Source organism: Phocoena sinus, chromosome 1 (assembly GCF_008692025.1).
Source record: "Phocoena sinus isolate mPhoSin1 chromosome 1, mPhoSin1.pri, whole genome shotgun sequence".
Classification (NCBI taxonomy): Eukaryota; Metazoa; Chordata; class Mammalia; order Artiodactyla; family Phocoenidae; genus Phocoena; species Phocoena sinus.
Window position 1 is genome coordinate 74,414,149 of NC_045763.1, and position 17,941 is coordinate 74,432,089.

At 32.6% G+C, this 17,941-nt stretch overlaps 1 protein-coding gene across 5 annotated transcripts in view; it reads right to left on the bottom strand.

The window, feature by feature from the left end:
- Positions 1–204: 204 nt before the first annotated feature.
- The window catches only part of TTLL7 (tubulin tyrosine ligase like 7), a 162,006-nt gene continuing 144,269 nt past the window's right edge, over positions 205–17,941 (bottom strand). For 2 of the 5 annotated variants that reach the window (XM_032606744.1, XM_032606737.1), the window contains 4 exons: positions 14,765–14,938; positions 8,749–8,853; positions 7,257–7,350; positions 205–5,027 (listed from right to left, as the gene is read on the bottom strand). In XM_032606744.1, coding sequence (XP_032462635.1) covers positions 5,010–5,027; positions 7,257–7,350; positions 8,749–8,853; positions 14,765–14,938 — 391 coding nt within the window. In that variant the 3' untranslated portion in view covers positions 205–5,009. Of the gene's footprint in view, positions 8,854–14,764; positions 14,939–17,941 lie in introns of all 5 variants that reach the window. The other 3 variants (XR_004345957.1, XM_032606765.1, XM_032606752.1) reach the window with 3 other exon arrangements.

Here is a 17,941-nt window from a genome sequence, read left to right on the forward strand (position 1 = left end):
CCCTTACAACACTATAGGGAATGCCCTATTCTACCATGAAGAAACTGAGGCTCAGAGTCATTGAAACCCAGGTCATCTGGCATCTGAGGCCAGTCTTTCAACCAGCATCTTACTTTACTTAGAATAACAAAATCTACAGATTTTGGTTTTGTTTTGTCTAAAATCCCTGGCTGTGTAAATAACTTTTTTTTTTTTTTTGCGGTACGCGGGCCTCTCACTGTTGTGGCCTCTCCCGTTGCGGAGTACAGGCTCCGGACACGCAGGCTCAGTGGCCATGGCTCACGGACCCAGCCGCTCTGCTGCATGTGGGATCCTCCCGGACTGGGGCACGAACCCGTGTCCCCTGCATCGGCAAGCGGACTCTCAACCACTGCACCACCAGGGAAGCCCTGTGTAAATAACTTTTAACTTACTTGTGATCTTGAGACTGAATTTAGTGGGTATATGTACGGTGTTTTTATAGAATGGGTGAAGATGAGCACGACCTGGTAACAAGTTTCCTTCGTCTCATTCTTACAGATCCTGACATCCTGATGATACCCGACAGACTCAGAATCACAAAGAAGAGTCTTCTGATCGTCGGTGAGATTTTTTTTTATATACAATGGGGAAATGACACTACTTTACTACAGAGACTAGTGCTTCCTATATAGACAAAGTTGGTTTTTATTTTTAAGAAACGAAGACCCTGTCCCACTCAGGTAGATCATAGCAGAACCAGGATTGGAACACACATCATCTGCTTCCTATTCCATTGGATGTTCTATTACATAAGAAAAGTAAAAAAGATAGTAGATGAGAAATAATAAGCTAAGGAAGGTAATAAAGCAGACTCCAACCTTTATAAAGAACTTCCTTTTATTTTCCCAAAGCCTTGGGATTACTTAGCAAGGTGTTATGGTGCCATGGAGTTCTCTAGAAATCTGTAATCCCCTATTTAATAATTAAGTACCTAGGTCAGATGTGCAAACTGGTGTGGGAATTTCTAGCACGTATAAGAAGCAAGATCGATATTAGAACATTTCAGCTCTAGAAGTGAGCTTCTCCTGGTTTATCAGGATGTACATTCTCAGGAGATTCTAAACCACACAACTTAAGAGAAGTGAAACCATTTGCCTGTTGCTCAGAAAAAAATGGATACTATGTGGACCAAAATGCTGAAAAAAGTATTAATCCAAAAGTGTAGACAATAATGCAGAAGTGGAATCTGCCTTTGCACTTTGTATACATTTATAAGAACTCAATGTTTTAGTTAAAACAACCAAAATAGGCAATGACCATTTAGTATTTTTAAGAGAGAATAATGTGGGAATGCTTCACATGGTAATAAGTGGAACTAGAGGAGATGAAATGCAGAAAATTAGAAATGGTCAGGAAAAAAATTCAAAAACACAAATATAAGTAAGAAGCTAACTTCTGAAGAATGTACTTATTCTTTATTTGCAGTAAATGTTTCATGACAACAAGACTGTTGCTTCAGTTTGGAAGAGTCAGAAACATAACGGGATTAGCTAAAGTTGCTTTTCTTAAAAATAATCCCTTCATTTTCTTCCACAAATGTTGAGTTTTCCTTTGTACATCACATTATGATGTAGAACATTTACTGAACAAATACCAATTTGAGTTTAAATGATATTAGGGTTTGATGATCTACCTATTTTTAGACTAAGGACTATGTGATTTTCTGAATTCACATTTTCATCATTTTAATGAAAATGAGGTAATATGTTGAAATTGTATTTTCTTAGATTGCATTAATGTTTATATACTCTGTATTCACACACACTGTCATATATTTTCCACAAAATCAGATATATTATAACCATGGCAATATATTAACATTTTTACTGCTAACAGCATACTGTATTGCCATTTTAAAAAATAAATTTTATTATGTTTCTTGACCTTTAAAAAGTTATCTTATTCTATCACTAGCAACAGCAGCATCTGTAATAGAACAGAGCTTGGCTAAATTTACATAGTTTTGTTATTATTCTTGAAGGTTTTTGTTACAACAGTGCCAATTTATGTGGTTTATGTCCGCTTGCACCTGTTCTTAGGACAAAATTTGGAATTTGCTTACCTTCACTGTATATTTCTACTTCTATATAAAATATTGAAGGCTGCCTTGCTATAAAGTTATAAAAATGGTGTCATTTCTGTACAAAAGTCTAGACACTACTTTCCAAGCCAAAATTTTAGTATTTTTGATAACTATATAAAATAGTTCAGTTTAGGCCATTATAGTACCATTCAGTGTATAACTCCCTAAATATATTGAATAGCAGTATTTTTCCTATATTTTTAAAGAGGGAGACTAATTTGGCAATATTTCATAAGGACAAATAGAAATGAAAGACGAAACTTCTGAAGGCTCCCAAAGTGTCTAACATACTGCTTAAGGAAAACTTAACCACAGAAAATAAATTGGCTCAGTAGATTTTGTCTCCCACAAATACAACAAATTTTTAATAAATTCCAGCTCTGAAGGAAACTTATCAGCCACAAACAGGCCTTTTTGTTTATATAAGAAGAGTCTTTCAGATGGCCAGCAAGGGCATCTAGATATATTGTCTGTTATACAAAGCTCTTATCATCTGCTGATGGGTGACGTTAGACTCTCATTAAAGACAAACTTTTATCATGTTAGACCCAATACATCATTAATAGTTTTTCATAAGGGTTTGAACCACATTCTGACCACATCTTAAGCATTTTATATTACTTTGCATATCATGATTATGTTTCAAGTATCTAATATAACTCATGTTTACCATTAAGACTACTTATCTGCAGTCATCCTTCTTGGGTCAAGACATTCCTGCTGAAACACTTGTTCAAATATTCCTCTGGAAATGACCAAATTCTCAAGCAACAAGCGCAAGTAAATTCTTGCACTAGATTTGTCAGTGTTCATAATTATACCACAGTTTATATTAAATAAATAAATACCTTGATTCCTTTATTAGTGAATGACTTGGTGTAGTTAGGTGTTTTCCAAACCTTAGTCAATAGAAGACTAGTCCTGGGAGATGCATTTCAATAAGATACCATAGTGAAATTAGTTTAGGAACTAGTGTATGTCCCAGTCCCTCGCTGGGGACTCTCAAAGCATCTTAGAATACTAAAGACTCTTGGTAGGTCCTGAAAGATACATACAAAGATACAAAGATGTATCTTATACATCCAATGTTTTCCACATTTACTTGACCGTGGTGATGGACATTTTCGTCACTATATTCTATATGTACATGAATAATCACTAAGAGACTACTCTCTGCAAATTAAAGATCTATTATCTTACTTTCTACAAAAGAGCTAAATGTTAATCTTATTTTAAGGCACTACAAGAAGTTTTCTAACACTTGAGATTATTTCAGAATGATTTATTTATAGTTTTAAAAGATTTTCAATCATTTACTATATGTATATTTATCTTACAAATTATTTGATATAATAGGGAGATACTAAACTACCCACATTGGTCTCATCTTTATCTGTCACTGAAAAAAATTCAAAGTTTAAAGATTTTATAGAATATTTTTACTTTATAAAATAACAAATCTTTAAAAATACATTTAAAAAGTCAATATCCATATCACTTGTTGCTGAGGTATACATGCATTAAAGTTCCTATCATGATAGATTTTTATCCAAAGAGCTTCCTTTCTTTAAAGGAAAAATATTCAATTTCTTTATATACAATCATCTTATAGACAATGGTAATAGTGGCAATAAGACTATGATATGCTACTTATTGAGGTTTAGTATATTTTAATAGTGATAAAATTATAAATTCCTGAAAAAAATGTCATAGCTGAGATGCTGACACATTTCTATTCAGATTAGTAATACTATTGTTATAATGATGCTAGAAAGATATAAAAATGTCATTTCTAAATTTTAGACCAGTCTACCTTCCAGCTAACTAAGAGAGGAATTGACACCAACTCTGTTTACTCAACCTGACTTTAATAGCAGGTAAAGTTATCCCCACAGTTCTACTGCTGACTCTACAGCAGAAGAAAATTACTGTGAAAATATATTTCATCACGCTGAAAGCTTAATTGAGAGCCAGTCTCTTCTACTACTAAAAACAGTGTGTGGGGGGGAGGGGGAGTACAGAAATAACCATTTGATGACATATGTAGCTTTCTTATATTAAACATTTTTTATTATAGTAACATATCTGAGTAATTGAAATAACTTCACCATACAGATATCACATGCTGAAGCATGACAATGCAATACTAATTGCACATTGTGTTGACATTTCAAGCATATTTTCTGTAACAACATTTGCATTCATATACAGGTAGTAAAACACACGGGGATAATTTGAGTCATGATTCATGGTAGCAAATGTATTGCTTTCAAGCTAACCCTCAAACCCAGAATCTTCAGCAAATCTATCAATATTCAATGTAGTAACATGTACATTAGTTATTGTATGAACCAACCAGCTCAGGACCAGGAACTGTCATTGTTAGCCTTTGAAAGAGAAATATCAGCATTATCTGATTATTTTTGTAAGGTAAGACTTCTTACTAATTTAGAAAATATTAGTGTACTGAATGATGACTTTACCAATAGTTTTCAAATTAGCAGGTGGGGATAAAATAAAAACTTTATGTAGCTCTTTTTAGGTAATACAGCCCAGTTAATGCAGAATGTTTCACCTGAATAGTTTTCCTTCAATACCCATAACAAGGCAAAAAAGCACCAAAAAAGGGCAAGAATCTCAAAGTGTGCAATTAGTCTTAATTTAACAATTTTTGGTCGCACGACTGTTATTTGTGGTCATTATCTTGGTTCATATGGATCCAGACAATTAATGCTTTTTAGACATTGAAAGTTCAACCTTGTTCTTAAAAATCTCAGCAGAAAAACTGAACTTGATCCAATAACACATCTTATAAGTTTTATTGTTGCTGAAGCAAAAATACACCACCATAAACCAATGTTTAAAAGGCAGGATTTCTCTTTTCTTGAATTTGTCCATGCAAAGGTCAAAACTTCAAATGGAACTTAAGTTTAAAAAAGAAGAAGAAAGAAAAAACAGTGTAAGGAGTAAAATTTTGATCATCAAAATACTTTCAAAATTTTAATTTATTGGTAAGTAGCATTAGTGCAAAATATTTAGATAACTAATTCAGTTCTTGAAAGCTTTATTAAATTTCTCAATTTAAAGAGAAAAGAAATTTTCAAAAACCATCAGGTCACAGGAGCACAACTAATTGTACTTACACTTTTTATTGTTTAACCCTTAGAACCAAGTAAACTAAGACTCAAAATGTAAAACAGAATTACAGAACAGAAAAGGAAAGTATTTATTGTCACTCTTCTCAAGGTATTTGGTATTATATTTTCAAGAATATACGTTTAAGAATGAAGCAATGCTTTATAGAAAACTAGAAATAATAGAGTTTATGCAACTATCAATTTTTTGGTACTTTTGAAAATAAATAATGTGGAAGTTTAGATTTAAAGAGAAGTTTTAAATGGAATGACTTTGTCATGCTAAAGAAGAAAGCATTTGGATTAATTTATATTAAAACGTGAAATTTAGAGTTAGGTAACAAAATTCTATAATCATATACTTTCCAAATTAAAAAAAGAATTAGAATGAAATCTTTTTCTTGATGTCTAGAAGCCACTATCATCTAGCTGTGTGTAAATATTAGATGAGAAGAAGATCGGGGTTTTTTGCTTGAGTTTGGTTCATTTTAGTTCTGGGGGGAGGAATTAGTAGAAAAATTTTGTGTATTTAGACCTAATTCAGATATATGAAAAAATTTGTATAGATCTTTGCATCTGATAGAGGTTACCATTGGCATTTCCATATTTGATCCTGTTATAATTTCAGTTTTACACATGCAACATGAAATAAAATTTGTTGCTAATAATCATAATATGAATCACAAATAGTTCCTTCAACAGAATACATAAAGCAAATGGTAATTATTACAATGCTGGATTATTAGAGTGAAAACTAATCTGCAATCTCATACAATGTTCATAGATGATAATTTAACATTAAAAGGTTACTTCTTGTACAATTCTGCAATCATTCCAAACATATACAGTTCTGGAAAGCATTAGTCACAGAATGAGCAGGGATGTATTTTTTAATAAGAGAATGAAAATATGCTTTCATCACAAGTAAACCAAATTCCCTATCAAAATCTCTTGGTAAGATTGAATAGCTTCTGAGTTTTTCAGATAAAGTTATTTTCTCTCCTAGAAGAGAGAGAGTCAGACCCATACTATCACTTATACTGCTACGTTTTAACTCTATGAATAAAAAATTTATAATAAAAACTAAGGAATATTTTATATCACTAAAATATTTCTACGGCCTCTAAAGACTTCCACGGTTTATTACTGTATCTTCTTTTCTTAGTTTCTCATTAGGGAATAAGCATTAACACAACCGTAGTCCACAGCATACCAGGTAGTATACATAAATAATGAGCACATGGCTTTTATTCACAACTTCATCATATCAGACTAGATCAGTATAAAGAGGCAAATGTGGGCAATAAAATTCTAGCACTCAAACAATGCCAGACTTAGGTAACTAGAGGAATGAAAATGAAATTTGCTCATCAGTAACTAACTGGGTAGTTTCATACATTTAAATTTATTTTTTTTGTATTTATTTTTCCCCAGGGGGAGACATGTTAGACATTCTTTTTTCGTTTTAAATAAAAATTTCACTTTTATACAACTAAGAAAAGAACTTCCAAAGTACCCACTCTAGCAAATTAAGTCACCGTTGTGATTCAAGCTAATGCAATTGAGTGGCCAACAAACTGGGTTGATATCATATATCAGACACTTGAAATTGTGTCTCATTCATGAACAAAATCATAAATTTCAATGAAAAATGACTAAAACTGCTCCATGAAAAGGCCTACTTGATGATCATTCTTATAATAATTTTGTTACTCTCCCAATTTTTGCATTATTTATTCCAAAAAATTCTAAACATATTTAAGAATTCACAAAATGGCATCATAAACACTCAGAGCTACACTGCAATTTCCTTCATCCTGACATCCTTATCCTCTTTTCCCACAAAGACAATAACAAACTCTTCTTTGGGATGCAATTAGCAAGGAAAAGTATCCACTGGAATACGGATGATAGGTAGTCATAAAGAATCAAGTAGCCAGCAATAATTTAGGGAAGAACCTATTTTATCCTAATACAGCCTCAGAACATGGCTTCAAAAGCACAATATATCAACTTACAACTTTGGGTTGCCAGTTATCCAGCTTGTGAATTAAAGCAGGCCAGTTTGCCCCTCTCAATTCTCCTTCTGCTTTGGGACCATTTCTCCATTTACTGGAAATAGTTTTCAGGATAGTAAAAGGAGGTAAAATACTCATGAATGTTGCAAATAATTACCATCTGTGAGAGAATAAAAATACTGGGAGAAGTTTAAATAAAATTCTAAAAGGTGAATATTGCAACCTCTAAGGATATCCATGGTACTATTTATATTTGTATAGAAAACTGAAAGCTCACTCATTGTTTTTGAAACTGTAAGCAAAAAAAAAGGAAGTAAACTGCTATGAAACTTACACATAATAACTTTGGACAAGAAGAAAACTTCAAACTCTATTTTGATTTTTTTTTTAAATTCTCAAGGGCACATCGATAACTAATAATATTTAGTAATCAGAATCTCCTATTTGCAATAATTTAGATTATTTTCTATGGTGCAATATGAAACTCTGTATTAGTCTTTGCAATGTAATTTGGTCTCAGCATTGAGAGACTTATAAAATAAGTGTGACACTTCTGTAACACTGAAATAAGTTTAAAATATCAGCTCTTTGAACAGAAGAAATTGTATTTGACCATATGTACTCATCAGAGATATACTTTTCAAAAAAAAAGTGAGTGGTAACAGCGGTAAGAGATACCAAAATCATATGGAACAATTTTGTCATTACCACCATTTTCTGTTCCCTTTATGTGACTCCCAATAAAAAGTAAAAATACAAGCTAGTAAGTTTTGTTTATTTTTAACCCACTGGATTGTCTTCCATTTTAGATCATAGTATGACCTTACTAGATCCTTACTGAAAATTTACATTATCACTTTCACAAGTAGCTAAATTTCCATCCACACTGAGGGATAAAAATCTTGGAGAATCTGGTTGGGATTTTTATAGTACTTTACAGTGTGCTATAGTAATGACAAACCTGTTTCATACTTAATCTTATCATCAAGCAACACCAGGCTTCTAATTTTTGTTTTCATTTTAAATAGCCACTATATATGAGAATTAATAAGGTAATTTACTATTAATGCTTTTTCAAGTCAAAAGACATATTACCTAGAAAATAATTTAACACTGTAATGGGATCTTCAAGATCAATTCTGTTTTATATATCTGCAGCAAAAATAACATTTCTAGTAGGAAGGTATTAATTATAAACCTAGCAAATTCTAGACATTCACATATTTGTGTAAACAATTTTAACATGGTTTATTACATTTCCAGAAAGGTTAAATCTTATATCCAGTTTCCTGCTAATTCTTCCTTCATATATTATAATAAATATATGTTATTTGAGTGCATGTGTGTATATAGTTTCACACACATATATGTCATATATATATAAAACAGCACTTAATGGTCACTGTCTTTGCAATGTTAAGTTGGGAAAAATATGAATCGCTATTATGCATAACCCATGGCGATCTTCCCTCTGTTTCACAAATGGCCATACCGGGATGTAAACAAAACATTGGAGCGAGCCATTCCAGGTGAACTGTATTTCAAGTTGTAGGTTGGTGTTCTCATGAAGAATTGTGTACTTCCTGGTAGTAAATACCTAAAAATGATAGTTAAAAAATTAGACTTTACAAACTAATATTAACGTCTATCACTAAAATATTATGTGGTTAATAATTTGTACATCTTACATGAGAAATGATACTATAACAATGCAACCCACATAAAAAGATTCCCTCTCCTGAGTTGAGGAGGGGAGGCAGGGAGAGGGTCATAAAGCCTTACCCAAAGAGTTGAATATAGATGTAACATGTGATCTTAGTGTCCCAAGACATCCCATAAACAGCCATGAACTTACATGATAGGAGACTGTTTATATGGCTCATGTTAATTTGGAATTCATCATTCACCTCTGTAAATAATGTGTGTAACCAGTCAAATATTTCTTAAAAACATGTGACATGAGAATTTGGCTAACCAATTAAAATAATGTTTCAAGGATGTTGAAACCATTGATTATAATTTAATAAATATATAATTGATGTGTTATGACTATAGGTAATCTAAAAGAAAAAGTTAAAGATTAACATTCATAACTAGATTGTAAATTTTATATTCTTGGACTACTGGGTGCTTGTGATTACAGAAAACCAAAAACAATCATAATTACAGGTTGCATGCAACCGTTTCAGCCAAATATATTTCAGAATACATAAATTTTCCAGATTTTAGGACACTATAGTATATATTTTATATATAATGTAACATCATCAGGGTCTTGGGGCAGCATCCTGTAAACAAATCATTAATATTTCTGTAGTGAAATGGAGAAATATTCGCAATAAATTGGATAAAGACTATTAACAACTTCGTGTCAATTCAGATGTGCCAATAAATGGGTTACTTTTATTTTTATTCGTTTGAGTTTTCAGAGCTTTGGGATTCAGTAATTACAAGTAGGAGTGTGTGCCTGTATAATCTGTTTTCTCTGGAAAACCTCTGATTAGCATTAGGCCAGTCCAATCTATATGTTAAGAGAGAAATGATCAAGGAAATCCACATGAGCAAATGCAAATAAGCATCACTATTAAAAGCGTTAAATCCTGGTAATGATGAGAAGGACATGCTAGAAAGTCAGGACAAAGATATCTATAAAAAATTCCAAGAGCAGAAGTAGCAACAGAAGGAGATTTATAATTAGTCTTGAAAAAAGAAACAAAGGTAGAGCATCAAATCACTTATTTTCTTCACTTGACTTTAGCATCTTCCAGCCACAGTATCATACTTCCAAAGACACGTGAAGAAATTGAAGGCCAAGGATTAGCTACCTATTCTATATGAAATAATGTTGGTAACTACTAACCTCTGTGTCAATGGGAAATTACATTTATAGTTGTGTTATATGAATTTTGTAGAAGAATATGAATTCACTATGATCAAACTGCATATAGCATTCAGATTAAAATGGCAGAATTCTCCATAATATTCATAAATATCATTTGATCATGAATTATCTGATAATATCCCCTTAATCTATTACTTAATATCACAAACTATAAATAATTGCTCAAATCATTAAGTTAATAGAGCAGTTAAATAATATACAACAATATAAATTAAATCGAAATTGCACAATGGGTGATGAATAACGAAACAATTGATTTCTCACATCACAGATTATATAAATTATTTTCTTAATACCACTTAGGTAATTTATATGGATTAATTATTATGTCAAGAGCTAGTGGAGTCATGATGATTGATCTGATATCTTCTGCCAGGAAAAGGCTACCCTTCCTATCTAGGGCAAAGGTGCAAAAGAAACTAAAGTGTTTGATCAAAAACCACTATTCCATATTAGTTGAGAGTTATTCTATCTTCTACTGAAAATACATTCTGATTTCATTGATAATTATTATAGTAAACAGTAACTTTTGCTGACTTTCTTTTGAAGAATTTCCAAGCAGTAGTTACTACTGACATTACGATAACATTCACATAGCCTTCTGAGCTAAAGATCTCCATTTTCACAGATGAAAAAATAAAAGTACAAAGTCCAGGGTTAGAGCTAACTAATACTATTTTCCTTAACACTATTTTGTATTTTAAAAGTGTTTTTGTGTGCCAGGACCATTATAATTGATTTAAAAATATTAGTTATTTCTAATGATTCTCTATGATACGTATTACTATCAGCTCCATTTTAAAGATGAAAACACCAGAGTGCACAGGAGTTAAATGCCTTGCCCACAGGCACGTAGCTAGTAAGTGGCAGAGCCAGGATTCAAATCCATTTGGTCTCACTCCAGAACCAGTGCTCCCAGCAGCTATACTATACTGTCATTTCTGTGTGAATCCCAATTTTAAAACTAAAGGATATAATGATTATACTCATTTTTTTCAGAAATATAAAGTATAAAAAACCTAGAAAGTAGAAAAATATTATATATCTGCAAACCTAAACTTTTTAATAGAAGCAGAAAATAAAACTTTTTTAAAGACTTAGAAAGGAAAAGAAATTCAGTGTGAACTAGAAAAAGCATATAAAATCACATTGGAAGAAACATTTTGCTTCCCTAAAGCAAGTGCTGTGGGATATTTTAAAGCATTACAGGGAAACACAATGGATTATTTGCCTTAATATCTCCATTAGTATCTCTTGGGAGATCCCACACTAGCTGAACATCAAAGATTATTTTTGAAATGTTCTTTGCAATGAAGTTAAATAATACAATTTGATATTTTTAGCAGGAAGAATCTCTAGAAAGTGGTTCTATAGACTGTATCTAAAGAGTTTGTGCTAAAGCACCAAAAAATGTGAAGTTTCCAGCTTTATTTTTATTGTAGCTTACTCTCAAAGTACAAAACTAGCTAACTTGTAGCTAACTCATCCCAAGGAGAAACACCTTAGACTTACACATTTTTGTTACATTTATTCCTAAGAATTATTCTTTGATGCTATTGAAAAATGATATTGTATCTAAAATGTCATATATTCTAGCTGTTTGTTATTAATATAGAAAAAATACAATTGATTTTATCCCAACTTTCATTTCATCAAAATTGTTAAATTTACTTAATAATTTATCTGTATATTTACTTAGATTCTGTGAACACAATCATATCCATTAGTAATGAGTTTTAGTTCTTTCTCTCAAATCCAATGCCTTTTACTTCTTTGGCATACTTCCTTGAATGAGCTAGGTCCAACACAATGGTAAACAGAAGCGGTAATAACAGTCAATCTTGTCTTGTTTCTCACCTCAGAAGGAAAGCCTTCAACATTTCACCATTAAGTATATGATTGTAGGGTTTTTGTACTTATCCTTTATTAGATTAAGGAATTTCCCTTTGGTTTCTAACTTGCTAAGCATTTTTTAAGCATGAATGTAATATACTGAATTCTAACAAGTGACTTATCCTTTTTTTTTTTTTTTTTTTTTGAGGTACGCGGGCCTCTCACTGTTGTGGCCTCTCCCGTTGCGGAGCACAGGCTCCGGACACACAGGCTCAGCGGCCATGGCTCACGGGCACAGCCGCTCCGCGGCATGTGGGATCTTCCCGGACCGGGGCACGAACCCGTGTCCCCTGCATCGGCAGGCGGACTCTCAACCACTGCGCCACCAGGGAAGCCCATCCATATATTTTTAAATGATTTTTTATTCTACTAAAATTACATTGATCACTTTTTAATGTTATTGTACAATTAAGCTGATGCAATAAACAAACGTTAGTCATGATACATTATCCTATTTAAGGTTTCTGGGTTTGTTTTGCTAATATTTTATGTAAGATCTTTCCATCTATGTACAGGAGAGAGATTAGACTGTCAATGTCCTGGTCAGGTATCAAAGGTATGGTAGCCTCATAAAACAAGTTAGAGAACATTCCTTCCTTTTCTCTCTTCTCTGGGTGGGTTTAATTAGATAGAATTAGATAGTACTTCTCTCTTCTCTGGGTGGGTAGAATTAGATAGAATTAGATAGTAATTTTCTCTTCTCTGGGTGGGTAGAATTAGATAGTAAAGACCTATGAATCTGGACTTATCTTTGTGGAAGGGTTTTTAATTACTGATTCAATTTTTTCAATAATTAAGAGCATATCTTCTTCTCACTTTTGGTAATACGTGTTTTTCAAGGAATTTGTTAACAATCTAAATTACCGAATTTATCAGCATGAAATTATTCATATTTCTTATAAAATTTTCAATATTTGTAATATCTGCAGTAACATCTCTATTTCTATTCTTGACGTTAACTATTTTTGTCTTTTACATTTTGATCAGTCTCACCAGTTGTTTATCAATTTTATTAGCCTTTTAAAAAACCCACTTTTGCCATTTTGATCTTCTTTATTCCGTTTGCATCATTATATTAATTTCTGCTCTCATTTTTATTATTTCCTTTTTCTGTATTCTTTGGGTTTACTTTAATATCATTCTGTCATCATTCAGGACGGTTGCTTAGATCATTTAATTTTTGCCTTACCCCTCCCTAATATGTTCATTTAAGCCTATAAGTATTCCTATAATAATGATTTATGTACATACTGTGTTTTTATTTGTAATATTTTTGTTATCATTCAGTTAAAAATATTTTCTTACATTCATTATGATTTCTTCTTTGATTCACGGGTTATTTAAAGTATATTTTTTATCTTTCTAAAGTATGGATTTTCTGGATATTTTGTTATTTTTAATAGCACGTGATGAGAAATAATACTCTGTGTGATTTCAATTTTTCGAACTATGTTTTATTATTCCACTATATAGTTGATTTTTATAACAGATTCAGATATGCTTGGTGTATTGTATTCTGAAGTCACTGAATCCACTATTATATGACAGTTAAATTTGTTAATCATATTGTTAAAATGTTCTTTGTCTCTAATTTTTTGAGAAGTATATATTAAAATCTCCCTCAATGGTTGTAGATTTGTCTATTTTTCCCTGTAATTCTGTCAACTTTTGCTTTGCAAAACATCTGGGACATTGTCACTTGAAGGAATCTATGGTGTTTATCAAGGCCCCAATCTTTGACAGGCCCTGAACTCCTACTTTTTTCCCTTAGGCCCATGAGTCTGTCAAAAGCATTATTCAGTACTAACTAGTACTCACTAACAAGTACCTGGTTTTAACGCTCTGATGTCTTCAAGCAAATGTTTTGGTATTTTGTCCAGCTTTTCTTGTTGTCATCAGAGGGAGGATTTGTCCAAATACCCAGTGCTTGCTCTATTACCAAAGGCAGAAGCCCTAACTCAGTGGTTTTTAAAAAATGTTTTTAGCCACGTAAATGAGCTTATATGGAAGCTCAGTACATGAAAGATAGAAATACAGAGATGCTGAGACTGAAAATTGTCTCTGAAAGTACTACAACTTACACATACTAAAAGTCACATATTCGTCTTTAATTCTAAATGGAACTACGACTGTCTTCAGAAGTGCTAAAATGTACTTCCTGTTTATTCGTGTATCTTTGCAGCTTAAAAACAATATTGTCATACTTTTGGAAAACTACCTATTTTAACTGGACAATATTTATAAAAATCCAGTTTTTAAATGGAACTTAAAATCCACCTCCCATAGATCTTTTTGGTGATGAAGGGAATAGTAGAGGCATACTGAACAATAAAAATTAAACTAAAGGCATCTTCTCAACTATATTAGGATAAGGACAAATGTTGAAATATCCCTATTGGGGGAAAAATTAAATTTATTACCCTTTTGTATGCTCTTACTTGGCTTTTGAAAGCAAAAGTATATAAGTTAAATAATACAATCTCCATGTGGGTTATTTCTGTCACCTCCGGGTTTGTAATTGCTGTCCTTGTTCAGTCCTTTAAAGGTAAAGATTGTTCAAATTAAAAGAATCTTATAGATAATAGCATGTATGAATTTTTAGTCTTTAGCTTTTTCTCTAACCATATAGACAAAAAGAGACTTTCAATTTCAAACTGCATTGTGGCATTACTTTATATAAAACTCACAGGGTCTAGGAAATGTAAACCAGTACCTGGAATTACCCCAATTGGTACCAATGCCTGAGAGTGATCCTCTTGAGTCAGTTGCATATTTGTAAACCACTAGCAGGCACTGTTTACAAAGCTCGACCAGGCGCTGGCAACATTGGAGCTGCAAAGGAGTCACCACCTCCGGGCTTTTACTGAAAATACTCTCCCAAGAGGATCTGTTGGCATGGAAACAGACATGACCTCATGTGGCTGTTAAAAATGGCAACCAACTATATCACTTACCTAGCAACAAACCCATTAAAAAAACGTAGAAATGGCCTCACACATTCGAAGTGACTACAGATGGTTGAGAGGTATAAAGTAAATATACAAATTTGGAAATTAATCTTTACATTAAAAAAAACACAACATAGAATTCATATCTTTAAAGACTTCACTGCTGCTAGCTCTAAGTAACAGGATGGTTTCCCAACACCTCCTAAAAATTGAGTTACTCTACATTAAAGTAACTGTAAAATACTGAGCTAATTTCTCACAAGTTAGGTATTCTAAGAATTTACATTTTCTAGGAAGCTACATTTATTTTTATATTAATAATGATCCCACAAATTAAAAAGTTGCTGCAACTTAATTTGTGATCTCTTAATTGTTATCTCTCAGATACTCTCTGAGAATTTTGGTTAATCCTTTGCTTATGACCACCCCTTTCAAAACACTTTCATATGTAATTATGTCCATGATATTCCTAGAGCACAGGTTCTATACTGTAGATGTAATGTAATCTCCACAAGTCCTGCCCTACTGCAGTTCCAAAGGTAGTGTCTTCCCTCCTTCAGTGCACTCAGCTTAGTGCACAGCAGGCAGTAGTACATACTGTCTTGGTAAATTTAAATGTGTGCGTGCATGCGTGTGTGTGTGTACACATATATATGTATTCACAATTCCTAAGCTGATTGTCATGGCCCAAATCAGGAAACATCTTATCACCCTACCACCATCGAGAAAGGGAGAGAGAGTCAGAGAGAGAGAGAGAGAGACTGACTTATTTCCTTAGTGTAACTGAAACTCCTTTCAAGCCTCAAGGGGAAGGTTTGCTTTAAGACTTGGTAATGGTTCAAGTCTCATTTTACATAAACCAATTCGCTTAACCCGCAGAGAGAGAAAAGACTAGATTTTCAGAAAGAAAAAAATATTAAGGAAAATATTTTTCTGAAGAAATGTACTTCCCAGCGGGAAATTCAAAGATTCCATTTTCAATCTTCTGTGGATATTTGATATCTTTGGAATTTAAAAAAAATGCTTTAGAAACTCAGAAAGGTATTTTTTAGTAGAAAGGCTACTGTTTATTTTTTCAGGAGAAAAGACAGCATGTCATCAGTGAATGACAGATTTTCTTAAAGGGAATAAGATTCAAATAAGTAGATTGAAAGGAATAAATTTTCTTCCATTTTCTAAGATGTTCGGGGCTAAATATAATACTATTTTTATTATTTAAAAAGGATTAAAAGTTACTTTCATTCAAGAAATAGTAATATGTTAGCTAAATTAACTCTAAAAATTTAATTACTAAATATAAGAATAACTAGATATGATATGCACATTTGTGTGTATATAGATATATCTCCAATTTACTTGATGTAATCAAGAAAAACAGGAGAACACCAATTAATAAGGGAATATGTTTATAACTGATAAGTCTTGATCTAGCAAGGCTTACATGACTGGGCCCAGAGAAATCAAAATTTCATACAAACGTAAATACACAAAGAAAACATTCTGACTGTCTGACTCTCAGCTGAGCACTTTTACTTTCTCTCCCCTGGGATTCTGGGTATTTCTGTAAAAGCCTACCTCCATCACCACCCTCACCCCTGAATTTGAATATATTTATATTTTGATACTTTGGAGACATCTGATTAGATTCACTATCAGGTTCCTCACATCACAGTAATTTTTCTTTTGCTGACTTGGAGTACAGACGTAAGAAAAGAACACATAAAATGGAGGAAAGGCAAAGGACCTTCTTCAAATAGCACCTTAATTTGATGTAACACTCTGAGAAATATGTGAGTTATAATATAAGCAGCTTTGGCTTCTCATTCTCTCATTGTTCCTTAAATATTCAAAATAAACATACGAATCAAGGTTCTCTACCTAATTTTGGTGTGTATGTTCACCACCACTGACCAAAGACCACATTCTACTCTATTAATCCATATTTAAGTGTCAACACTCCAGAATCACTCATAAAGAAACAAGAAAATGACCAGGACTTGCTTTGTTTGGTACTAGGCTAATGGCACCCCCTCTGCACAAAAGAAACCTATTCTTCAACCTGAATGTTTTTGAACCGTGTCCCCTCCCTCCTACCCACTACCTGGCACAGCTGATATGAAATGCCTCTAGAACACGACAGTATCTCAATTTCCAATACTAACACAAAAAGTTTTAAGAAGGTGAAAGGATGGAGAAATAATTTAAAATACCAGTGCCTTTATCAAAGAACCCAGGGTCTTATCTGCCTGCTTTCTAAATCTAAATTCCAAGGAAATGGGAGGGCCAAAATCTATGAATTCAAAAAGAAAAATGAAATGGTTAAAAAGTTCTCTCCGGAACTCCCTAATCCTCAGAGAAATATGAAAAGAAATGACTTCAAATGACATTTTTAATAATATAACAATAAGATACAGAATACTGAATAACCTCCCGGTAACAAAGGGGAATGATTAATGAAATCCAGAGACTTGAAAAGCCTCATATTATCCAGTAATCCAATAATTTTTACCAGCTTTTTCATCAAAATATTTAATAAAGCAGCTATCTAAAAAGTGAAACATTCATTTCTTTCTCCTCTGGTAGAAGCCCAAATGAATGACTGAGTAGCCCAAAGAAGAAAGGAAAGTAAGAAAAAAAAAAAAAAAATCTGGACTACACCAACCGGACAATCAGCAACAGAAAGATTAATGAGCTGAAAAGTATGAACAACGCAACATCCAGTTGAAAGTGATATGAGAACAGTAAGAGTCACATCATTTTAAGTAGTCTATATGATACGCATACATTTTCAGGTAGGCATATAATTCAGCCTAGAAGCAGACTGCTGCCTTAGAATATTCCTTACAATTTCTTCTTTCCCTGAGATTGTAAAAGAAAAGCTTTTCTACGACAAACTTCCATAGGAAAATGTCTTTGGCTAAAGGGTCTAAACTAGATTCTTT